General features: G+C 39.8%; 1 protein-coding gene across 1 annotated transcript in view; it reads left to right on the top strand.

The window, feature by feature from the left end:
• Positions 1-26,405, top strand: part of LOC149792014 (unconventional myosin-Ic-like) — a 94,171-nt gene that overhangs the window by 55,447 nt on the left and 12,319 nt on the right. The window contains exons 11-19 of the mRNA XM_089970507.1: positions 807-971; positions 1,703-1,845; positions 2,312-2,434; positions 4,003-4,087; positions 4,805-4,860; positions 20,733-20,882; positions 23,002-23,131; positions 24,500-24,874; positions 25,837-25,897. Coding sequence (XP_089826633.1) covers positions 807-971; positions 1,703-1,845; positions 2,312-2,434; positions 4,003-4,087; positions 4,805-4,860; positions 20,733-20,882; positions 23,002-23,131; positions 24,500-24,874; positions 25,837-25,897 — 1,288 coding nt within the window. The remainder of the gene's footprint in view (positions 1-806; positions 972-1,702; positions 1,846-2,311; positions 2,435-4,002; positions 4,088-4,804; positions 4,861-20,732; positions 20,883-23,001; positions 23,132-24,499; positions 24,875-25,836; positions 25,898-26,405) is intronic.

The following is a 26,405-nucleotide window of genomic DNA, read 5'->3' as shown; positions in this document are numbered from 1 at the left end:
ATGATGATTTCTAGAACTCTTCCTACAATATTTGTGAGTAACTACATTATGTAAATAGGTGATGTCATTTTGTTTATACAGACAAGGACTATGTTGATTTTCTAAATTTACAAATTTACACGAACATTCTTGGAATTTCTTGAACTCGACGACTTTACCCTGTGTTAATTTAAATGTGGTTAACCGTAAAAGATTCTTGCATTCCCTGAAGTTGTCGAACATATATGTTGTCACATTCATGATGCTTATTAAACAAAATTGTCCAGTAACTATCTTACCATATTAGCAATATAAGTGGAATTAGTGACGTGGATTCGTCGACGTAGACCATTTCACATCGATCAGGATCTACTTTGTAAAGAGTATCCTTAATTCAGTACATATCATACTGTAAAGAGTATCCTTAATTCAGTACATATCATATTGTAAATAGTATCCTTAATTCAGTACATATCATAGTGTAAATAATAGCCTTAATTCAGTACATATCATATTGTAAAGAGTATCCTTAATTCAGTACATATCATATTGTAAAGAGTATCCTTAATTCAGTACATATCATATTGTAAAGAGTAACTTTAATTCAATACATTACATACTGCAAGCTATCTTTTTAGCAAACGTTGGTGGGCATGTTAATTCTGTGTATATTTTACCAAGCAGAACCATTATTGTTTAAAACAAAATATAATGAATTCCTTATTGGTTCGCCAGGGTTGAACCATTTCGGGAAAACTGTTACATCTATTATCATCATCATCACGATTGTATATTTACTAGCATTCATTTACCTGTACCCTTTTTAGCCCCGCAACAGCGTCTTAGCCATCCTAGACGAACAGTCTACTCTACAACAAGGGTCAGAGATTGCGTTTGTACGCCAACTAACGGAGATATACAAGGACTCGGGTATTTACATTCCGCCTGTAGCCGATCGCCCAGAGTTCACAGTACGACACTTTGCGGGAAAGGTGAGATTTAAATGTCTCTACAAAAATATAAGCAAATGAATACACAAAATATGAACCAGTTGAGAGCTGTCATTTTTGGATAAGTGGTCTTACATGGCATGTTATTGCTTATATAAGGGCCAATACTGCAGGAAATTAGTTCATACAACTTTGAAAACTCCTTATATAAGATTAGGTGTTAGGTATATAAATTGACCTTTAGGGTACGTTTGCCAAATGTAATGTGTAAGAGGATATTTTAGAAAGGACCACATACCGACCCATGGATTTGAATTTATATATAAATATATTTGCCACACCCGCTATTGCCAGTTTGGTCGAGCGATGGATCGTTAATCCAAGAGTCGTAGGTTCAGTACCCGTCGAAATCCAGACTGCCTGTGCTGGCACAGAGTGTCATTGTTAACGGCTCCTAGGTTACATTCCTTCAACATGATATGGTCAACAATGCATTCAAAGTGCCGTAAAAACCCACATTTAAGAAAACAAACCAATGCGTTTCGTTCGATTTAAAACTTGTATTGTGGTATTAACTGGATATATATAGATATGTGTGGCACTGTGCTTGTAATCCTTTTAATCGGAAGAATCATTTATGTATGTATTGTACTTATTTAGGTAAATAAAACTTGTTGAAAAATAATCCTTTCTATTTGCTTGCAAGGTTCATTTTCTATGCTGGCTTATATTATGGAATAGAAAATAAACTTGTCAGCAATTTCTATTTTAAGGTGACATACAATGCTGCTGGTTTTCTGGAGAAGAACCGTGATCTTCTGAGCACTGAGTTGAAGGACTGTATAAAATCCAGTCAGGATGACTTTATTAGCGACCTTTTCACCGTCAAGCGTGGGCCAACAGGGACTATATCTGCGTAAGGCAAACATATTCAGGCGCGGATAAATGGTTTTTAAAGAAGGGCTCTCCAAGTTGGGCAGATCTAGAACACGGTCATACATGCACATAAACACACACACACACACACACACACACACACACACACACACACACACACACACACGCATATATACATACATACCATTTTCCCATAGTCTTAGTTTCGTTTGTAAGCCACTGTTGTTAGACTAGCATGTAATAGAACACGAAAATATGTTTCAGTAAGAGAAACTTAGTATCTTAGGAGTCTGCGAAGTAACAAGTCGGCCAAATGTAAGCTTTCATGAAACACGAATTTCTGATTTGCGATTATACATTAGAATGCATACTTAGTAGAGAACTTTGTTAATATTCGATCTAAACAGATGCGATTGTAGGTTTCATTGTGCATTATTGAATAATATTTCGGAAGATTCTTTCCAACCAATTTCTTTTCCCTTCAGAACTGTCTACAATTATGGAAAGTCTCGACGGGAAATGGCAGTGCGTGTGCTGCCACCTGGAGCCCCAAAAAGAGAACAGCAAGTTTCCGATCTGCGGAAAAGTTTGTCCTGCTTCTTTAAAAAGTAATCATTTATTGTTTTCTCATGACATACACATAACTCTGACCTTTATGTAACCTGTAGCTTGCTAATTAGGATTAAAAGAACATTATTCATCTCTCTCTCTTTCTCTCTCTCTCTCTCTCTCTCTCTCTCTCTCTCTCTCTCTATATATATATATATATATATATATATATATATATATATATATATATATTGAGAGACACATACATACAGATATGGTGAGACAGAAACAGGGAGAGGTGTGTATGTACACAATTACAACTGAGATCAAACATTGTTATCAATGATGTGAACACAAATAGTACAACTGTTCCGATGTAATGCGTCACTTCTGTACACGTCTGGCATATTGCCACTTGTGTACACGTCTGCCATGTTGGCATTTGTGTACACGTCTGGCATGTTGGCATTTGTGTACACGTCTGGCATATATATATAAATTAACCGCTCCGGTGGCCTAGTGGTTAGAGCGTCCGCCTCGGATGCGGGAGGTCGTGGGTTCGATCCCCGGCCGAGTCATACCAAAGACTTACAAAAATGGTACTATCAGCTGCCTCGCTTGGCGCTCAGCATTAAGAGGTTAGTGTTAGGACTGGTCGGCCCGGTGTCAGGATAATGTGACTGGGTGGGACATCATGCTACATGTCTGCGGCACGATGTCCCAGTGCTAGACATCACTATAAACTGCCACAATGCAGACATCGTAGCGATATGACTGAAAAATTGTTAAACCTACGTAAAAAATTCAAATCACATCACATCATATATTAATATATATATATATATATATATATATATATATATATATATATATATATATATATATATATATATATATATATATATATATATATATATATATATAAGTCTTGTACAGTGCCGATTGTGTACACGTGTGACATACTGCAACTTGTCAACATATCTGGCATGGTGCCACTTGTCTACTGCCTGGCATATTGTCTAGTCTAAAACGGGAAGTACACTTTTTTTAAAAAAAATCTGCCTATTACCAAAGACCTGGATCATTATTACTTATAAATAATATTTTAAACAGATGATACATATATTTAATACATTCATAGACACAAGCACACACGCAGACACACACATACGCTCCCTCTACGCAGTGATGGTGAGGTAAAAGAATAATTTGACAAGTCTTTCGTTAACAAGTTTGTGTACTGATTTTATTACACTTATTTTGACATATGCAGTTCTTGGTCTATTTCAGAAGTTACTCCATCTGGTTAGCTGATTCATGATGAATTTTGCTTTTTACTTTTCAATAATAACATGTAAAAATGATATAAATATATAATAAGAATTCCAGTTTATCCTATTGTTACATTAATCTACAAAAATGGATCATTCGATGTAACTGTCGATGTCACCTTCAGTTTGTCGTAGAATCATCATCACTCTCATTTGGCTGATCATTGATATGAACTCTAAGGTTGGTTTATACCCCCCCCCCGATATATATATATATATATATATATATATATATATATATATATATATATATATATATATATATATATATATATATATATGTTTGCAACTCACAGGAAGTTAGAGGCACCGAGCGGCGTAGTTGGTCTTCACCAGATAACATCAGCCAAACAACACAAGACTGTCGTTTCCCACTTCAAGGTGACACAAATATTTAATCAAAAAAATATTTGTTAAAAAATAGCAAACTAGAAAATTATAACTGAAAAGAACATATTTTTAATAACATTACATATTTTGATAAATATTGTGGTAGATTAAATGAAGGGATATGTATTTATTATTGAATTGATGGATTGCTGGATTAAATTATAGGTACTAATGAAATTAAATTTTCGGAGTGTTAGGAAAACTGCTTCAAATATAGGAAGACATCAATGATTTCGATGCAGATCTGACAGTATTTATAAACTCTATCATCAGCATCAGTAATAACAATAATAATGATAATACTGATAATAATAATAATAACGAAAATAGCAATACTATTGATAACGACAGTAGCAATTATAATAATAATAATAAGGAAAGTAGCAATAATAATAATAATAATAATAATAGTAAGGAAAGTAACAGTAATAATAATAATAATAATAATAATAATGATAATAATAATGACAGTAGCAATAATAATAATAATAGTAATAATAATATTAATAATAACATTAATAAGACAAAATAAGTTGCAATTAGGAAAAATCTTTGATTTTCTTTCTAAACAGGAGAAATGACATAATCTAAATGTGATATAATGTTACTTTTAATATGCTATAACACAATAAGCATACATTTCGACCAATATCAGATAATAACGTCTTGATACTTAAATTATACAATATTACTGTATTTTTGTTTTAGTCTTCCTTGTTGCAGCTGCTGGATAAAATGAGCAGAGCTGAGCACCTCTTTGTACGGTATGTTTTTTGAGTAGTGAAAGGGGGCACCCTACGTACAATGGGAATTAGCATTACAGGGACCCCTGGGTCAATCTACGTACAATGGAAATTTAACATGGCGAAAAATCGTGGGTCACTCTACGTACAAGGGGAATTTAACATGGCAATAAATCGTGGGTCACTCTACGTACAAAGGGAATTTAACATGGGGAATAGAGTTTGGGCTTGTTTAGGGACAAGGGGAATGGAACATGGGATTTTTTTTTAAAAAAAAATTTAAAAAAAGGGGTAGGCAATTCAAAGGCTATCTCTTTTCGAGATATATGGCTGGCCCTGAAAAGGGCCTTTGGTTTATGTTAATATGCCCTTAACATAAATGGCATTTGCGACATCTTCTTTTCCTCAAACTTCGTCTTACAGCAGGGCCATACATCAGAGTCCTCTTGAGGCAACCTTGTCTCTCTATATAGACTCTTCTTATCCACAGGCTGCTGTTGGTCCTGTAGACAACGGTCCACTTGGATCGGACATACATGAGCATGTCCGTCCTGAACATCATTGTTGACACAAGGGTTGAAGATTCAACGTCGGTCCACATGTTGAGGCTCCGAGAATAGGTGAATCAATGCAGTGAACTGCGCTTATTTATAGGGACAGAAAGGATTGAAACGGATTGAGTTCATTCACCAATCCGAACACGCGTTACAGAATTCAGTCAGCCCGCATCCAATCCGAAGAGAGCAGTCTGTGACGTCACGTAGTCAATATAGATTCGCTAGCGCTTGTGTGCAGTCAATCTATGCGATAGTGATTCAACATGACGGAAACTCAGAAAACGATCCAGTGGGGTGCACCAGCAGGGGAGACCGCCCAAGGGAACCCGGACTTACTTTCAGAAGAGGTGAATTGGGATTTTGTGGATTTTCTCTCCTCGCAAGAATTTGTTCCGGAACCATCGTTACCTTCTTCATTACCGCAAGTGGAGAATTTTAGACAGAGACAGAAAGAAGAATTGGAGAAATTTATACAACGACAAAAGGAAGCGGAACAGGCTTTTCTCCTACAGCAACAGCAACAAGAAGAAGAGGTAAGAAAAAAACAACAGCAAGAAGAAGTAGCAGCAAAGAAACAAGAGGGTGAAAATCAAACGGTCACGGTACTGTTGGACATTTTAGCGGAGTTAAGAAGTCTGAAACAAATGTATCAGACTTCTTTATCACGACCGAAGAGAATACGACCTTCCCGAGCCAAACACGTCAACCCTGTGACTAAGCCTACCGTACCACCCTTAGTGATTTCAACCCAATCATCATCAACATTACGCAGTCCAGAAGTAGGCCTTGGCCGTGGCAAAGGCTTAAGGCAGTTCAAATTGATTGCTTAAACTCACCCCCTACACCATGAAGAAAAAAGGCCCTTTTCAGGGCCACCCACATTTCTCGAAAAGATATACAATTTCAAATTGCCAATAACTCAAAAAAAAAAAACTCACCCATTTTACCCTTATAGTACGTGTCTGTGTATGAGTGCGTGAGTGTAGCTTCTTATTTTAAAATCAAAACTCAAAGACTCTTACCTTATATCATTCATTTATTCTTTTCTCCATTTTTTACAATCCAATTCACAATTCACAACACAACACTTTAATAAAAAGTTCATTGATTTCTTCTTTTCTCCTTGTTTAGTCTCTCTGTTTTTTGAATTTCTTCACCGTCACACTCTTTTCCTCTTCTTCTTCCTCCTCGCTTTCTTCCCTTCTTCTTTTTTTCTCCTGTTTCTTTTTCTTCACCTGTCTTCTTTCTTCCTCAGAAGAATCCCTCTCTTCCTCTGAAGAATCAATCTCTTCTTCTGAAGAATTCCTCTTTTCTTCTGACTCCTCTTGTTTCTTTTTTGGGCAATCTGGAGACCAATGTCCTTTTTCTTTACAATAATAACAGGTATCTTGACTTTTGTCTTTTTTAGCCCCTGTTTTTTTTTTCTTTTTTGACGGTCTGGACACTCTGAAGACCAATGCCCTTTCTTCTGACAGATATAGCAAGTATCTTGACTTTTATCTCTAAAGGAAGGAGAGTAGTCCGTAGGCTGGTCTGAAGAGAATTTTCTAATGACCCCTCGCAAAGCTCTGACGAAACGTTCCATCTGGTTAGTCTCTTCCATCGTTGTGCTCGGCTTGAGAGTGAAATGAATAGTGAAAGGACAAGACACACACCCTTTTATATACGCTGGTCTGCTATGACTATAAAGTAGTTTATGGTGTTTGAACTTGAGTCATTTGACTTTTTGCTTTCAAGATGAAACGATCCCATTCATTCGAGAAGAAAGAAGAAGAAAGTAAGAGGCAGAAACGTGATCTATCGCCTCGTACCAGGGCTGAAATCTTGGCACAAATTCATGCCAGTGATTTTGAAGAGGACATGAGTGAACCAGAATCCGAACCCTCTAAACCAAGTTCACCACCCTTTGTCAACCCTGAAAAGTACTATTCCATTCGAGAGACGGAAAAGCGCTCCTCTAGAAAATTTAGAACCACGGCTTACAAATACACGGTGAAGTTTAAAGATTTCAAGGCTGAAGTGCCGTTAGAGAAAGCAGAAGTGTTCATCACTGAGGTGTGGGATTCTTTGCTCACTGCACTCAAGCGACAATGTCAACCCAAAGAAGACGATCGCTTGAGACTTTCCATACAACACGACGGTTTGAAATCCCCTGTTTGGATCGAGTTTAGCACCCCTGCAGAATTGACTGCTTCCAAAGTCATGGACAAGATTCAACACGTACAACAATCTAATGATCAGTTTGACATCACCGATGGTAAAGCCACACTGGACATGACCCACGTCTCTCCTCCTCAAGGGACAGGACGCAAAAAGATGTTATTGGTGGACGACCTTCGCAACACCAAAACGAGTCTCGTCCGAATTAACAACCCTCATGACCAGATGTGTTTAGCCCGTGCCATCGTGGTGGGACGAACCTATGCCAACAAGAACGACACGGTAGAATGGAAAAGAACCTGGAACACTATTCAACGTTCCGACCGAGCCAAACAACGAAACGAAGCAGAACTCCTGTTACAACAAGCCGGACTGCCCAAAGACACACCCTGTGGCATTCCCGAGATGCAAAAATTGCAAGATGTCCTAGCTCCACGATACACCTTGAAAGTGCACCCTCAAGAAATGCGCGGGCCTCTATTGTTTCGAGGCCAAGATTTTAAGGACGGAAAATACATTCACCTTTATCATCACGATGACCATTTCGATACCATTACCAGTATCACTGGATTCCTGGGATATGCTGATTATTGTGAGAAATGTGACTATGGTTATAATAATCGAGAGCAACACAAACATTGTGGATGGAAATGCTCAGGATGTTTGGCCTCTCCACCCTGTCTGAGCGAAGAACCAGTGCCTTGTTCCACTTGTCTGCGCACGTTTGTCAGCCCTACCTGTTACCAACAACATTTGAAGACGCAAGGTTCACAGAAGAAATGCGCTTGTCAACTGTTGAGATTGTGCCCCGCGTGTGGACAAGTCATACGTACCAATAATACCAAGGCACACGTATGTTCAGGAAAGAAAAAATGTCACATTTGTCACCACATCGTGGACTTGGAACACGAATGTTACGTGCAAAAATACCAACCCCCACCAGAGAAAGAGGACGGTCACAAGAAGAAAGGCAATTTCATCTTTTTCGATTTCGAATGCATGCAAGAGACCGGCATTCACATTCCTAATTTTTGCGTGGCTCATCGAGCGTGCGAGAAGTGCATTCAAGAACCTATCTTCAGTCATTGCCCTCACTGCAGCAAGATTCCTGGAGGGCGTGAAAAAATCTTTCGGGGACCGAACACGTTAGCCGATTTTGCCCAATGGGTCTTAGACCCCGTCGACAAGACATGGAGCCAAGAGGGCATCGAACGTTACGGAGATTGTCATCGTCATGCCACGGTGATGGCTCACAATTTCTCCGGATACGATGGACAGTTTCTTCTCAGATACTATACGGAACATGGCACCGAACGTCCTAAAGTGACTTTGAACGGAGCCAAAATCATTTTCATGCAAGTGGGACAAGTGCAGTTTAAAGATTCGATGAGTTACTTGGCCATGCCTTTGAGTCGAATGCCTAAAACGTTTGGAATGACAGAAATGGCTAAAGGGTACTTTCCACACTTTTTCAATACGGAAGCCAATCAACATGCCGTTCTACCCCATTTGCCCGAGGCTCACTATTACGACCCCGACAACATGCGTACCGAACAACGAGAAGCTTTCTACGCTTGGTACCAGATTCACGCCTCGGACCCTTTCGACTTTCAGGAAGAAATGCTAAAGTATTGTCGTTCCGACGTGGACATTTTACGACGTTGCTGTGGAAAATTTCGAGAACTGTTCATGGAACACGGAGGGGTCGATCCTTTGAAAGAAGCTTGCACCATTGCCAAAGCGTGTTCCTTAGTGTATCGACAACGATTCATGCCTGAAAAGACCGTGGCTGTCATCAGTCCTCAAACGACCCACTTTGTCAAACGTCAATACTCGGTCAAAGCCCTACGTTGGTTAAATTACTTGTGCGACAAGGAAGACAAGTGGATTCAGCATGCCCGCAACGGAGGGGGCGAAAAGACCATCGGAACGTATTAGGTAGATGGCTGGGACTTAGAAAACCCCAAGATCGTGTACGAGTTTAACGGTTGCTTATTTCACGGATGTCCTGTTTGTTACCCTGACCGTGGCACTAAAAATCAGTTTTTGCAACGAACCATGGAAGACTTGTACCAGGACACTTGTCAACGACGCCTAAAGTTAGAACAGCAAGGATACCAAGTGGTGGAAATGTGGGAACACGAGTACGATCACCGTATGAGAACCGATCCCGAGTTTAAACGCCTCGTGGAAAGTTACCAGTTCATGGACCCGCTGAACCCGAGGGATAGTTTGTACGGAGGAAGGACCAATGCCACCTGTTTGCTGTACCAAGCCGACGAAGAGAAAGGAGAAGAAATCAAATACTTGGACGTGTGTTCGCTATATCCCTACGTGTGTAAATATTGTCGCTTTCCTGTAGGGCACCCGCAATTGCTGACGGAACACATCGACCTGAAAAACATTCGACAATACGAAGGCTTGATCAAGTGCAAAGTTTTGCCTCCCACGAACCTATACCATCCCGTCTTACCTCACCATTGTCAAGGCAAACTGATGTTTCCCTTGTGCCGTACTTGTGCCGAAACGTGCAACCAAGACCAGCCTTGTCAGCACAGCCAGGAAGAACGGGCCTTGACGGGAACCTGGGTCAGCGTGGAATTGTTCAAAGCTCTGGACATGGGATACCAACTGTTAGAAGTGTACGAAATTTGCCACTTTCCCAAGACACAACAATACCGCAAGGGTGATCCCAGTCAGAAAGGCATTTTCGCAGACTACGTGGATGCCTTTTTGAAACTGAAGCAAGAAGCCAGCGGCTATCCTTCCTGGTGTCACACTCCCGAAGACCAAATACAATTCAAAGAGAAATACTACGAACAAGAAGGCATCCCTTTAGACCACATCGAGAAAACGAAGGCAGGCGATCGTTTGCCAAAGTGATGTTAAATTGCTTGTGGGGTAAAATGGCACAACGACCGTGTTTACCCAAGACGGAATATTTGACAGAACCTTCCCGCTACTTCCAGATGATTCACGACAAAACCAAATACATGAAACACGTGGACGTCGTTCGAGAGAATTTGATCTTGGTCAATTACGAAGAAGATCTGGACTTTGTACAAGACGACCCTTTTGGAAATGTCATCATTGCGGCTTACGTGACAGCCCATGCTCGCTTAAAATTGTACGAAGCTTTAGAACTGTTAGAAGAACGCGTCCTGTACTTTGACACGGACAGTTGCATTTACATCCATCACCCGATTCAACATCACCCTAACATCGAAGGAGACCGTTTAGGAGCCTGGACAGACGAGCATCCCGACGACAAGATTCTAAGTTTCGTCAGTGGCGGTCCCAAAAATTACGGCTACGAATACCGGGACAAACAAGGAGAAGTGCACACGACGTGCAAAGTGAAAGGACTGACTCTGAATTATCGTACCAGTCGAGTGGTCAACTTTGGGGTATTGAAAGAAGCCTTGCAATCGGGAGAGGATGGAAACTTTAAAGTGACCACCTATCAACCGAACAAGATTGTACGTTTACCCACTCACCACATCGTCAGTCGACCCTTGGAAAAAGTGTATCAAATTGTATACCAGAAGCGAGTTCGACTTCCCAATCATTTCACCTTACCATACGGTCACGTCGGTATTGGTCTGTATATAAAAAAGGAACCCTAGGCAAGATCGATAGTTCATTGTGACTACCAAGACCGAGCGAACAAGATGAATACTTTGAAAAAGACATCGTTCCAGTTTGGGGATTGTAAAAAGTTGTATCTTCCTCTAGTGTGACTAATATTGGATGGATAAGACCCAGGCATTGCGACGGAAAATGTCCGGAAGGAAACTGCGATTGTCCATGTGGTTACCATTGTAATTGCGTAACGGAGTTTGCAGACGAGTGCGATTGTGAGCCTTGCGATGGGACCGATGCTATACGTTGTGACCTGAGCGATGCCGTAAAGCATCATGGGAACTTTGTTCTCACTGCCCCTGTCATGGAAAGTGATGCTGTGCGTGTCAAACCTGAGGGATGCGAAAGCGATGCCGTTCGTCCTCTTAGACATTTTACCGGGTTTAAAGGGGAATGTCGACCTTCACGTTTACCTCCCTACGGATGTCATCCAGCCCTGAGCAAACTCCTGTTCCTGTCACCCAACCCTCATCGAAACGAACCTGTGAAAGACGAATATTCGTTCCCTGTGCGTTTGTCGGAATACTGCGACTTTGAAAATCGTCTTCAATCGTTCAAAGGAAAATGGCCAAAGTATCTGGGAGGACCGACCCCTGAAGAATTAGCCAGAGCCGGATTTTTCTACTTGGGCGAAGGAGATAAAGTCAAGTGCTTCAGTTGCGGTGTGTCACTTCACCACTGGGAACCGCAAGATTCGGCCTACGTTGAACATGCTCGATGGTCACCGAATTGTCATTACTTACCTTTAGTGGGACCGAGACATTGAAGTAACTTCTTACCATAATAATCTGTTCATGGATACTTTACAAGAGAACATTCGTGCTTTGCCTGTGGAGTTGAGAGAAAGGGTTTACCGAGAGCTGGTCAAAATACAAGTGAAACGTAAAGAACAATTGCATCCGTTACGTCACCAGATCTTTAACCACTGGTACCTTCAGGCTATACAAGGACTGATTGAGTTGAAAGTGTTCCATTGGACAGACATTGATCAACGATCTCCTGGTTATAAAAAGGAATGGTTTGGTATGGACGATTCTATCTACTACATTGTAAACGTACTGCATCGAATTCCAGAGGAAGAGTTAACGAATTACCAACATCTTGAACACAATGTCAACTTGGTGAAAGAGGAAACTTCTGAACGAATTGTAATGTGTAGATTAGTGACTCAACGATTTAAATTCGATACTGAAGTAAAACCATGTTTGTGCAAACAGTACATTTCTTGTGTCAGACCAAAGAGGATTTAGTATAACCTATTCATGGATACTTTACAAGAGAACATTCGTGCTTTGCCTGTGGAGTTGAGAGAAAGGATTTACCGAGAGCTGGTCAAAATACAAGTGAAACGTAAAGAACAATTCCATCCGTTACGTCACCAGATCTTTAACCACTGGTACCTGAATGGTATAAGAGAACTGATTCGTCAGAAATTCTTTCAATGGTCAGACATTGTTCAAAACTTTGAGGTCGCTAATGATCGACATGTTCATAATTATGGTTACTTCGAGATTCACCTACAGCAATACATTGAGGAAGACAAGGTAAAGGATTACCAACATTTGTTACGTGGAATCTACTTAGCGGAAGAGGAAACTTCTAAACGAACTCTGACGTTTCGGTTACAGTATGCAAGTTTTAGATTCCCTACTGGAGAACGAAGATCTCTGGCTAGAAAGTACGTGTATTGCATCCAAAAAAAAGAGAATATAAAAACAGGCTGCCATGCCACGGTTTATGTCACATGTCATCCAACAGATTCCGTGGAAGGAACTCAATGACCATATTCAAACCGTGGATCATTACCATCAATTATTACAAGAACTGTATCCATTCAATTTTGGACGACAAGTGGTGTGTGTTTTAGTGACTTGTTTTCTGGGATTTCGTTTACCAGCCGATTCTTTGTGGACTCATTACGATCAGTACTTACCACCTCCATGGCCTTAAATGGTCACGAAAAACTTCTTTTGCTCAAAGCCTTGCGTTTTCATCTGGATACTTCTCGACCTCAACAGGAAAAAAAGATTCGTCAACTTTTAGCTACCCAAGACGTGTATGACGATGTGTGTGTAGCTTGTGACTTACATCCCCACTGGACAGATGTCCGTGCCTGGAAAGAATGGGATTTTGAGGCTTGGACCCAAGAAGTGGCCCAGTATGCACGAGAGTTGTTCAAGGAAAAAAGTTACTTTTCAACCCGTGTTAGTGACGGTGCCAGAAGAACCCGTCACCCAAGACAGGACTGTCGTGGACAGACCTGAAAGACCCTTTCGGGAGGACACTTGTGTGACCTTACCCCCTGTTGAACTGGTTAGAACATTACCCGAAACATGTGGTTGTTGTACAGACACTTGTGTTTATTCCACGTTCATCGTTATCATGTGCCTTTTATCCTTGTACTTAAGCCTTTGGCTTTTATGTATTTTTGTCTTTCGTATTCATGTTTGAAAAAAAAAACATTCAATAAACGTGTTCTGAAAAAGTATATAAACTTTTGTCTTGTTTGTTTTTCGTGTCACAAGTGACATTTCTCACACCATGGCTACCTCTTCTGTCTCTGCTCCCTCTTCCTCTACTGTCAAAGTCATCGACGAACACTTAGATCGTGCCAGTTGGGAGGCTTTGTATCTTCGCCATCCCTTTAACATGCTCATTGCTGGACCTAGCGGTTCAGGCAAAACCGAATTCGTCAAACGTTTGATCGAACATAAACATCATTTGATCGATCGACCCCCTCAACGGATCGTGTGGTGTTACAAAGAGTGGCAATCGGCGTACAGCCTCTTGCGAGAAAGTCAAGGCGATTCCATCGTGTTTGTGGAAGGCATTCCTAAAGAAGACGATGGCATCGTCTCTGACTCCCGTCTAACCCATTTGGTCATTTTCGACGACATGTTAGGAGAAGACGAAGAAGAAATTAAATTGTGGTTCACGCGCAAAGGGCATCACCGTAATGCCAGTGTCGTTTACATCACCCAAAATTTGTTTCAACAAAGTAAAGCCCATCGCACCATCAGTCTCAATGCGCATTACGTGGTCTTGTTTAAAAGCCCTCGAGATAAATCGCAAGTGCAAGTCTTAGCCAAACAGTTAGGAACGCCTTGGCTGACTCAGGCGTACGACGATGCCACTCAAACGCCACACGCCTATTTACTCGTCGATTTGAAACCTACGACTCCCGAGGATTTGCGATTTCGTACCCACTTGTTTCACCACTGGTGCCAAGACGGAGGGCCTGTCCTGTACACGTATTCGTCCTCGACTTCATTTCACTCCCCATGAAAAAAAAAATCTATAAAAACCTCAGACCCTTTTTCGTCTGTCTCACACAGTGTGAACATGACGTCCCTTCAGTCGCATCTTCCCGTCAAATTGATTCGTGCCTTGTATGGCATCAGTCGAGAAAAAAATCCACAAACACGAGCTCGTGTCTTAGAAGCTAGTCTCAAAGAAGTCTTACGATGGTTCACGGTGACGGCACGTCAATTACTCCAAGGAATCATTCAGATTCCTCATCAAACCCAACGCTTTTTCGATCGAAACAAAGTCGCTTTGGTCCAACTGGCCGATCCCCGCATCGACACTCAAACCAAAAAACAAATCATTTTGAAACCTGGAGGGAGCGGTACTCTAGGAGGGGGCATCATTCGCTCACTCTTAAGATGGGATCCTAATGCCCCCAAAGTTATCCCCAAGACAAAAGTCCAACGAAGCCCCAAGAAGAAAAAGAAAAAGACCAGGTCCCCAAGAAGAATAACTTCTCCAGTGGCAGGACCCTCCTCTGACCAGACACCACCACCACCCCGGAAAAAGAAAAGAAGCCCCCAGAAAAAGAAACAGAGAAAAAGTCCTCAGAAAAAGAAAAGTCCACAGAAGAAAACTAGTCGCAAGAGAGGCACTTCGGCCAGGACGCAACCTTACACTCGCAAACCACGACCTGCCACAGCGTCTCCGGCAGCCTCACGTTTGTCCACTTCTCCGTTGATGTCACCAGGAACTGAAGAGTACTTGGAGACGTTGATCACACCAAGAACTTCTCCGTTGATGACCCCCAAAAGAACTTCCCCAGTGGCAGGACCTTCCAATTTAGCGGCAGTGGCTGCTGCTCACAAAGTACCTTCTCCCAAAATCAAAGTCCATGAAAGATCGGGCATGTTACAAAGTTTACTGGATTTGTCCAAGCAAGAACTGGCTCGATTTAGTCCGTTACGTACCCCTGCACGACGTGTCATGCCTGTCCTCAAACTGATAAAACGTAAAGACAATCAGTGGCGACGCGTTCCAGTATAAAAAAGGCCTGTGACCGAGTAGGGTATCAGTGTTTTTAGGTGCTCCTAAAGACTCAAAGATGTCACCCTCCAGAAAACCCCAAGGAAAGAAAAGGAAAGGACTACCACCACGTTTAGCCAAACATGGAGACCTGTTATCTGTCCTGTCCAAAGCTTCTCCACCCCTACGAAAAAAACTCATTCAAACGGCCTCCAAAGAGGTCATCGATACCGTGTGCGAATGTTGTTTGAACGTTTTGAAAGGCACGATCCCTTTGTCCAAACACCAGAAACAATGCTTAGGCAAACATCGTCACGTTCTTCGGAAAATGGTTCAAAAGAAAATTCCCATTCGTCAAAAAAAGAAGATGTTGGTCCAACGTGGAGGCATTTTACCTCTCTTGTTAGGCCCCATACTGAAAGGAGTCTTGGGAACCATGTTGGGAGGACTGGTGGGAGCAAGATAAAAAGGCTTTCGGAAGTCCCAAGATCTCAGAATCGACCCCTGACAACCCCATGGAAGGACGAAAACTAGCTTTAGTGCCTTACAAACGATGGATGGAATACCATCGGTAGCAAGAACAACGCACCCCGCATTTACCTCCCAATCCCAATTTGAGCGAGATGTCCCAGTTACAACACGAATTGCAATCCTTGATGGATCGCCAAGATTTGTCCGAAACAGAAAAATCGCAAAAGTACGGTCAACTCTTGCAAAGACTGCAACTCTTTCACAAGAAAGCTTTAGACGAAACAGCTCTACCCACTCTGAAAGATTTTAAGACCTTGATGAAAAGTCCAGCACCATCACCAGTACCAGTACCAGTACCAGTACCCGTGACCAAGACAGAAAAAGGAAAAGAAGAAGAAGAAGAAGGGTTTCAAACTCCACCAGAAAAAGTACGCAAGTTAACAACACCACCTACCTCCAGAATTGGATGGATTAAAAAGATGATGGCCACCCCTTCTTCCTCACAAGAGAAAAAGAAAGTGAAGACAGAAGTGAAGACAGAAGTGAAACAAGAACCGATATCCCCCGCTCAGACATCCTCCTCCTCTTCGACACCTATTGCCGGTCGCACACGCAAAGCCTTGCAATCCAAGAAAATACCCCAAGAGAAAAAGAGTAGCCTCTTCCAAGAGTGGGTGCCTTATTAAGACACCAATCAACACAAAAAAATGGAAAAAGTCTTAGCCAGCATTTACTACGATCCCTCGCATCCTGCAGGTTACGCAGGAGTTCAAAAATTGTATCGTGCTGCCAAAACGCGACTGAAAAGTCTCCGTTTACCTCAAGTGCAACGATGGTTACAAGAACAAGCTACCTACACTTTACACAAACCCATTCGACGCAAGTTTGCCAGAAGTCGCACCCGAGTGGAAGGCATCGATCATCAATGGCAAGCCGATTTAGCCGATGTCTCTCATTTGGCCAGCTACAATCGCGGTTACAAATATTTGTTTTGTGTCATCGACGTCTTTTCCAAATTTGCCTGGGTCGTGCCCTTGACTTCCAAATCGAGCAGCGAGTTAGTGCGAGCCCTGCAACGGGTGTTGAAACAAAGCGGTCGTCGCCCTCTTCGATGGCAAACGGACAAAGGCACCGAATTTCTGAACCAAGCTTTCCAAAAAGAATTAAAGAAACGTGACATTCATTTTTTTACCACCGAGAATCCCGAAACCAAAGCCAGCATCGTGGAACGTTTTCAACGCACTTTGAAAGAACGCATGTGGAAATATTTTACGCATCACCACACTCTGAAGTACATCGACATCTTACCGCACCTGGTGCAAGCGTACAACCAATCTTACCATCGAAGCATCGGACGTGCCCCGCAAGACGTGACTCCCGACAACGAAGTGCTGGTGTTCGAGCGCCTGTTCGGTACGTCCCCGACGAGGGCTGTCCCCAAGAAAAGTGGAGAGTTGACCGTAGGAGATTGGGTGCACATTGGCAAAACCAAACGCACTTTCGACAAAGGTTACTTACCTAACTGGACGACCGAATTGTTTCGCGTCACTGGACGAGTACATGGCCGTCATCCTGCCGTCTATAAATTGGAAGACATGAACGGAGAAGTGCTCAAAGGAACGTTTTATTTGCCCGAGTTACAACGTGTCACCAAAAAAGAAGACGACGTGTACGACATCGAAAGCATTCTCGAACGCAGAACCCGTAAAGTGGGCAAACGACGTGTCAAAGAAGTCAAAGTACGTTGGAAAGGATATCCACCCAGTTTCGATTCTTGGATCGACGCTTCGCAAGTCATCGACTATAAAAAGAAGAAGTGACCATCATGCCCTTTCACACATCAGACGCAGCTACGTCGACCACTCCTCCTTCACCTAGTTCTTCTGTGCAAGATTTACAAAAACAACCCTTGTGGGTGTGGTGTGGAGAACGTGTGCCTAAAACGCAAATCGTCTTTTTCTGCCACCTGAGTGGCTAAATTAAAAAGTACTCTTTGAGTACATAAAAGCCTGGGGGATGAGGCTCCTTTTCCTTCCCCCAGGAGTAATTAAAAATCACGCAGTGCGTGAATAAAAAAGTGGTACATGTTCAAAAGAACGAAAACCACTATAATCCAACTAACTAACTAACATCCATTGTCGACTCATCCTCCTAAGAAGATGTGCTCCAAACTAGCTATGCTCAACGAAGCCTACGTGAATCTGCATAGGGTCAGACACAGTCTGATACCGAAACCAGAAGAAATAGAGAATGTGAGAATGTTAAAAATCACTGAAGACCTGATAGAAGAGCTCTTCAGAGAAGAAATGAACAGGGAGAAAGAAGAATGGACAGAGAAGTACAGACTTCAGAGACAGCAGCAACAGCAGCAACAACAGCAACAGCAGCAGCAGCAACCTGAAGCTGACAGAGGCTTTGTCGATTGTCGTATCGACACCAAAGAATTCTTCTTCTCTTTCCGAAGAAGCAGACCTATTGCCAGAAAGTCTATCCTCAGAGGACATCGCATTCTTAGAAACTAAAAAAAGAATGCCATAGCAAAACAAAAAAAAAAACAGCCCTTTTCAGGGCTACCCAATACTCTAGAAAAGAAATAACGATCTATTTGCCAATGTGTGTAAGTAGAGTAGTGTGAAAATAAACACTAACTCTTTATTAAGATATTGTGAGGGTATGTGTTTGTGTGTTTGTGTTTGTGTTTGTAAGTGATAAAGTAGGATGGTGTGGATAGTAGATTAAAATGATGTTTGTTTTTTTTGGGCTGTTTGAGGTGTAAATTTGGGGTTAGATTGGATTGCTTTGCATATGTAAATAGTCTATTGAAGTGATTCATAAAAATTTTTATAATAGTGATGGGTAGCATAAAAAAGTGAGTGAGTGTTTCTTTTAGGTCCGCGCGTTGTTGTTGTTTTTTGGTCATGATCTAGGTAAGATGAATTTTATGTTTTTAGGGGATGTTTTCCTTCACGTCCGCGCTTTCAGTATAACTTGAAACTCGTTCGGCAGTCCAGCTACCCTTGTTGATTGATCAACACCAAAAATGAACACGAGACTGGAGAAACTGTTGGAACTTCATGTGCATCTGGAATATGCCAGGCGCATATTAAATGAACTGGCCGCTGAAGCCATTGTCGAGGAGGGAAGGATAAGAGAGGAGGAAAGAAGAAAAAAAGAAGAGGAGGAGAGAAGATATAAAGAAGAGGAGGAGGAAAAGGAGAGAAGAAAAAATTTCAGAATCCCAGAGAGTGAAAATTGGGATTCTGAAGGGACATATCCTGCCTCTGTTCTCTCCCCCCAAAAGGTAAAAAGTAACTGGGGGATAAGATGTGTATGTGGCGCCAGGCCTGGAAGGTGCCACCATTAACCAGGTGTCCATGAAGTTCCAAACAAAACAGCCCTTTTCAGGGCTACCCAATACTCTAGAAAAGAAATAACGATCCATTTGCCAATGTGTAGGTAGAGTAGTGTGAATATAAACACTAACTCTTTATTAATAGTGGAAGTGTATGTGTTTGTGAGTTTGTGTTTGTAAATGCTGAAGTAAGTTTGTGTGAATAGTAGATTTTGGATTTATTTATTGATTCTTAGCGTATGTAGAGAGTATAGTTAGGGTTATATTATATGAAATGAGAAAGTAGGGGATGTTTTCCTTCACGTCCGCGCGTTGTTTGGTCATGATCTAGGTAAGATCCATTTTATGTTTTAGGGGGATGTTTTCCTTCACGTCCGCGCTTTTCGTATAAGAACCCACAGTATTAGTTGTTCAAACCATTCTGCAAAGAATAAAAAGAAGATGGCGTCAAACCAAATGGACAAAATACAAACCTTGCAAGACGTTTTAGACAACTTAGGAATAATGGAACAGATGCTAATAAGACTGGTTGAAGACCATTATTCCTATAGTCCCCATCGTGTAAAGATGGAAATTAACAATTTAAGAAAAGCAAAGGACAAGATTAGTGGTGTGATGAAGGAAATAAAGGAGGAGAAGGAGGATGAAGAGGAAAAGATAAGAATAAGAACATGGAACGAAAAAATTGAAAAAGAAGAGGAAAATGAGAAGAGGAAGAAAGAAGAGGAGGAGGAAGAGAAGAAAGAAGAGGAGGAGAAAAAAAAGAATAGAAAGAGTGTTGGAGATAAAATAAGAAGTTGGTGGAGGAAAAGAAGAAATTAGAAGCAGAAGAAAACCCAAAGGCCCTTTTCAGGGCCCCCATATATCTCGAAAAGAGATAGCCTTTCCATTGCCTACCCCTTTTTTTAAAAAAATTTTTTTTAAATTTAAAAGAAAATCCCATGTTAAATTCCCCTTGTACGTAGAGTGACCCACGATTTATTGCCATGTTAAATTCCCCTTGTACGTAGAGTGACCCACGATTTTTCGCCATGTTAAATTTCCATTGTACGTAGATTGACCCAGGGGTCCCTGTAATGCTAATTCCCATTGTACGTAGGGTGCCCCCTTTCACTACTTTTCTGTTTGTTTCTTCTGTCTCTCAATATTGTCCATTTATATTAAATGTGTTTGATTGATCAGTATATTTTACTAATTGTAGGCAAAACACCGTGATGGCTTTCAATATTACTATGCAATATTGTAACATGCCGATATTGTAAATATATGCATTGAATAGGTAAGACATATGTGGTTCGGAACAAGTTTGATACACTCAGTGTAATGGACTTAATTTTTCAGATTTGCTTGTAACCTACCCATCCCTCCCCTTCCCGTGCGTCCACCTCAGTGTCTTAAATCAATTATCTAATTTACCTTTCTTCAACTGCACGTTCCAGATGTTTAAAACCAAATGAAGATTTGAGACAAAACGACTTTAGTGACGATGTTGTGTCAGAGCAACTCAAGTACAACGGCATCTCGGAAATGGCGAAAATTCGCAGAATGGGATTCACGTACAGACGGACGTACGAAGAATTTGTGTCAAGGTAATTCATTATATATTATAGGAGTAAAAAAATTAAAATTACCTGTATATGAGGCATGGGGTCATAATATTATCATTTTGAATAAGTCATTCAAAGTCACTATACGAGTTGTATTCACTGAAATTATAATATTATCATTTTAAATAAGTCATTCAAAGTCATTATACGAACTATATTCACTGTAATTATAATATTATCATTTTGAATAAGTCATTCAAAGTCTTTATACGAATTGTATTCACGGAAAGTATATTATTATGAAGAAATGCAGTTTGTTAACAATTATTTTGATAATATTTTTTTTTCAAAACAAAACAACAAAACAACTGCGTTCAGATTTACCTCTTGTTCAGAGTAGAACCTGTTCAGTTCAGGTTACATAAGCGTAGCAATGAGACATAATGGTTTGACGACTGGCTTTTACAGTGAGAACAACCAGCGCATCAAATGCTACTGGTTGTTCAGTCTGTAACAGTGACATATAAAGATCATTTATCTTGGTAAATGTACGCGTAGCTAGGCATGAATCTGTACATGTGCCGGAAAATAGAAAGAAAAATAAGTTAATGTAACAGAAAATTAAACAAATATGTTTCCATGTTTTATTCCTTCATCGTCATGGACGATCTTCATGTGAATACATCATTCCTTTGCAATATTTTTTGTAAGTACTAAAACAAATATTTTTAAAAAATGTTCCAAAGGATGTATGTATGTGTATGCATACCTAATAAAATGGTTGGTATATTTGTTTTAAATAATATATTTTGGGCTGGATTAAAAGTCCATATGGAACGAATTAACAATCAACAATTTATACATTAATTGTATACTTTAATTACATTAACGTACAGTCACTCGTATTATCACTTTCAGATACAATGCTATATGGCATGATACACTGAATCATATTACTTTCTGACACAGTTATATCTTACCAGATACAATCATTTATATTACTTCTTTTGGGTACAATTAACTCTAGCCTGATACATTGAATCACAATGTTTTTTTCATACATTATGATAAGCGGCTCGATACAATGAATTGTGTTACTGCATTCAGATACAGTGATATCTGGCCTGATACAAGGACTCGTGTTATTGCATTCAGATCCAGTGATATCTGGCCTGATACAACGAATCGTGTCATTGCTTTCAGATACAGTGCTATCTGGCCTGATACAACGAATCGTGTTATTGCTTTCAGATACAGTGACATCTAGGCTGATACAACGAATCGTGTTATTGCTTTCAGATACAGTGATATCTGGCCTGATACAATGAATCATGTTTATGCATTCAGATACAGTACTATCTGACCTGATACAACCAATCGTGTTATTGATTTCAGATACAGTGACATCTAGCCTGATAAAATAAATTGTGTTATTGCTTTCAGATACAGATATCTAGCCCGATGCAATGAATCGTGTTATTGCATTCAGATACAGTGCTATATGGCCTGGTACAATGAATCGTGTTATTGCTTTCAGATAAAGTGATATCTGGCCTGATACAATGAATCATATTTATGTATTCAGATACAGTGCTATCTGGCCTGATACAACGAATCGTGTTATTGCTTTCAGATACAGTGATATCTGGCCTGGTACAATGAATCGTGTTATTGCTTTCAGATACAGTGATATCTGGCCTGATACAATGACTCGTGTTATTGCTTTCAGATACAGTGATATCTGGCCTGGTACAATGAATCGTGTTATTGCTTCCAGATACAGTGACATCTGGCCTGGTACAATGAACCGTGTTATTGCTTTCAGATACAGTGATATCTGGCCTGGTACAATGAATCGTGTTATTGCTTTCAGATACAGTGATATCTGGTCTGGTACAATGAATCGTGTTATTGCTTTCAGATACAGTGAAATCTGGCCTGATACAATGACTCGTGTTATTGCTTTCAGATACAGTGACATCTAGCCTGGTACAATGAATCGTGTTATTGCTTCCAGATACAGTGATATCTGGCCTGGTACAATGAACCGTGTTATTGCTTTCAGATACAGTGCTATCTTGCCTGATACAATGAATCGTGTTATTGCTTTCAGATACATTGATATCTAGCCTGATACAACGAATCGTGTTATTGCTTTCAGATACAGTGATATCTGGCCTGATACAATTAATGTTCAGGAGAACTGTCACAAAGCAGCAGCTACAGACATATTGAAATCAGGAATTATACCAGCGGAACTTCAGAAGGACTGCAGATTAGGGAAAACGAAAGTAAGCATGCATATAAGAACAGGATTGATGTATAACGTTTCATTATTTAAAAAAAATGCAGTACGTAATTGCTACTTCATACTAATAATAAATCTACTGTATGTACCATTTGTGTATACGTTTCCATTTTAAGGATTTATTAGACTTTTGTGGGTACTTGTTTGATTACGGGAAAATGGTGGTGGTGAAATATTCCTCAGCCCGAGTAATCAGTCAGTTCCGAGTGGCAAATATCACAGAGTGCAGTGATAATGAGATTTCATGATGGCATGATTTAGTTTCATAGTGAGTTCATGTCAAAACCGCATAAACAGGCCTTAAGCCAAGTAGTTCCTATTAAAATGTAATTGTGTTTATTGATTGTATATTTCCATGTGGACTATTTGTGATAGGGACTGATATTTTGCATAATGTATTAACTGAGAAAGAATTATTCCATTATCTGGAAACACCTTTTATTGTTGCTATGATGGTGAATATAGTGTAGAGTTACAGACGAAATAATGCTGAAAATCATGATTTGACTGACATTGGGATGGTAGAATAGGAAAATCATGCCCTGTATTGGGTGTCTGAGTTTTATTTTTATTTTCACGGCGTGAAGTGCTGGCGCTACGGTACGGAAAGCAAACCAGGAGAAACCATGCAGTTGTTAAGTTGCGATACAAATCTGTAGTTGAGACATTTCATGTCATTCATTGATTAGATGGAAATACTTTATAGTCTGGGCGCTTTAGAATTCCCAGTAGACAACGGTTACTGTCGGGAAGTCCTAGGAAGTATAGGGAAGGCAAGTAACGTTTAGCAGAATTCACGCCAGGGTTTGATCCGCTCGGTAAAGAGACCCATTTGGCGAATTACAATACTTAAAAGGAAAGGTCAATTAAAATTAATAACGGCATGGAATCCGGATACAGATAAACTGCTTTAAATTAATATAAACAGTGCTAAATTAATGTGCAGGCAATAATAATAAGCCGTTCCCCGTTCCCATGTATTTGAGCGTCAGACATATTATAAATAATTTTATCGAGATTTCCACGCTAGTTATGCTTGCATATTTATGGATTCAAAAATTATAACCGTTAGTGTGTTCTGTTCGAGTTTTTTTCATTTGAGGAATTTCGTTAGCAAGTAAGACATTGAAGGTTCTCAATCATGTTGAAAATCGATGAAGTTAATTCTTCTAAGGATGATTAATAGCATGTCCTGAAAATAAAATATTTCCAAACTGAAAATTGGAAGCGCTAATTTCCGAAGATCTCTCTAAAAATACAGCTAAGATATTTCAGCATATTCAACATATTTTTGCACAATTTAGGATGATACATGGTTCCTAGAGATCTGCATATGTGTATATTTGCAAAGGTGTTCATGAAAGAGCGCCTGGTCACATGGATCGAAGGTGTGTTATATGGAGTAAAGAAAAAGAAAGAAGATGAGAGACGGAGAAAAGAAGAAGAGGAGCGGAAAAAGAAGGAGGAAGAAGAACGCTTGCACCGAGAAGAGGTGGAACGGCATAATCGCGAGGAGCTGGAGCGGCGTAAACGGGAGGAGGACAATAAGCGAAAACGCGAGGAGGAAGAGCGACATAAAAAGGAGGATGAGTTAAAGAAAGCAAAAGAGGCAAAGGAAGCGGAGCGAAAATCACAAGAGTTGGATTCTTCTGTCAAATCCGTGGAAAAGAAAGAGAAAAAGAAAGGAGTGTCATTCCAGTCGATAAAAGAATCAGTGAATAAATCTGTAAGTTGTATTTGCGAAATCTAATCTAATATTTTAACTCTGCATTACATCCTTTTCAAAAGCAGATATTTTACTGAAACTACGCCTTTAGCTATTTTCTTTGGTTTATCTTTGCACATTATATGATATTCCGACTCCTTTCTTGGAAAAGTTGAAAAATACCATAACACTGTTGACCTTATTTTAGCCTCAGTACTGTTACCTTACACATAAATGTAAGAAAGAGAAAGTATAACAGTAACTGTATATGCATCAGTCTAGTTAGTGCTTATCATGATCGGTTACAGCATCAAGGTTAGTTAAAATATGATGATTATCTTAAAACTTGACATTCAGAGTTGAAGCTAAATGTAATAATTAATCCTAAATAATGGCAACTCAGAGTTGAAGTAAAATATAAGAATTCATCCTAAATAATGGCAATTCAGAGTTGAAGTAAAATGTAATATTTAATCCTAAACGCTGACAATTCAGAGTTGATGCAAAATGTAACAATTAATCCTAAATAATGGAAACTCAGAGTTGAAGTCAAATGTAATAATTAATCTTAAATAATGGCAACTCAGAGTTGAAGTAAAATGTAATAATTAATCCTAAATAATGGCAACTCAGAGTTGAAGTAAAATGTAATAATTCATCCTAATATTGGCAATTCAGAGTTGAAGTAAAATGTAGTAATTAATCCTAAACACTGGCAATTCAGAATTGAAGTAAAATGTAATAATTAATTCTAGATAAGGACAATTCAGAGTTGAAGGGAAATGTAAAAATTCATCCTATAAAATGGCATCTCAGAGTTGAAGTAAAATGCAATAATTACTTCTAGATAAGGACAATTCAGAGTTGAAAGAAATGTAAAATTTGATCCTATAAAATGGCATTTCAGAGTTGAAGTAAAATGCAGTCATTCATCCTAAATAATGACAATTCAGAGATGAAGCGTTTCTTACTTTTCCTTTCAGTTTCGGCGCTCTAGTTCAGGTTCGAAATCATCCTCTGTTGATAATGCTGACACGATTACAGGTACTGACTTTGAGTCGCATCAAATTTATAATTGGGTAGGAATAAGTGTGGTTGCAAAACATGCAATATTTTTCAGATTCAATTGCTACTATTACTACAACAACTACTACTACTACTAAAATGCTACTATGACTACTACTACTACTTCTGCTAATTATAATAATTTGTAATAGCATGTTCATTATGATTAATATCATGATCAACCCTTTGTCTTTGACATATTTTATGTTTTGTGACCATTCATATACCTGTAAAACACCAATGTGATCATAATTAGACATTGTAACCAGTTCAACTGTCAGACATATTTAAATCAACTTTAGTAAATTCCACGATGTTATGATGGAACAACCTTGAGACAGGGAGAATGACTACGCGAATAGAACCTATGTTTTGATCCACCAGCAATTAAGAGCTCACCTTCTATTCATATCATGTATCACCAATCGTAAGGGTTAATGGTTAATGGCAAATTCCCAAGATGTTAGGACATTTTCGTTATTCTCAT

Source organism: Sinohyriopsis cumingii, chromosome 9, assembly GCF_028554795.1.
Source record: "Sinohyriopsis cumingii isolate HCF-2022 chromosome 9, ASM2855479v2, whole genome shotgun sequence".
Classification (NCBI taxonomy): domain Eukaryota; kingdom Metazoa; phylum Mollusca; class Bivalvia; order Unionida; family Unionidae; genus Sinohyriopsis; species Sinohyriopsis cumingii.
The sequence above is the reverse complement of the archived record's forward strand: the minus strand, read 5'-3'. Positions and strand labels throughout refer to the sequence as shown.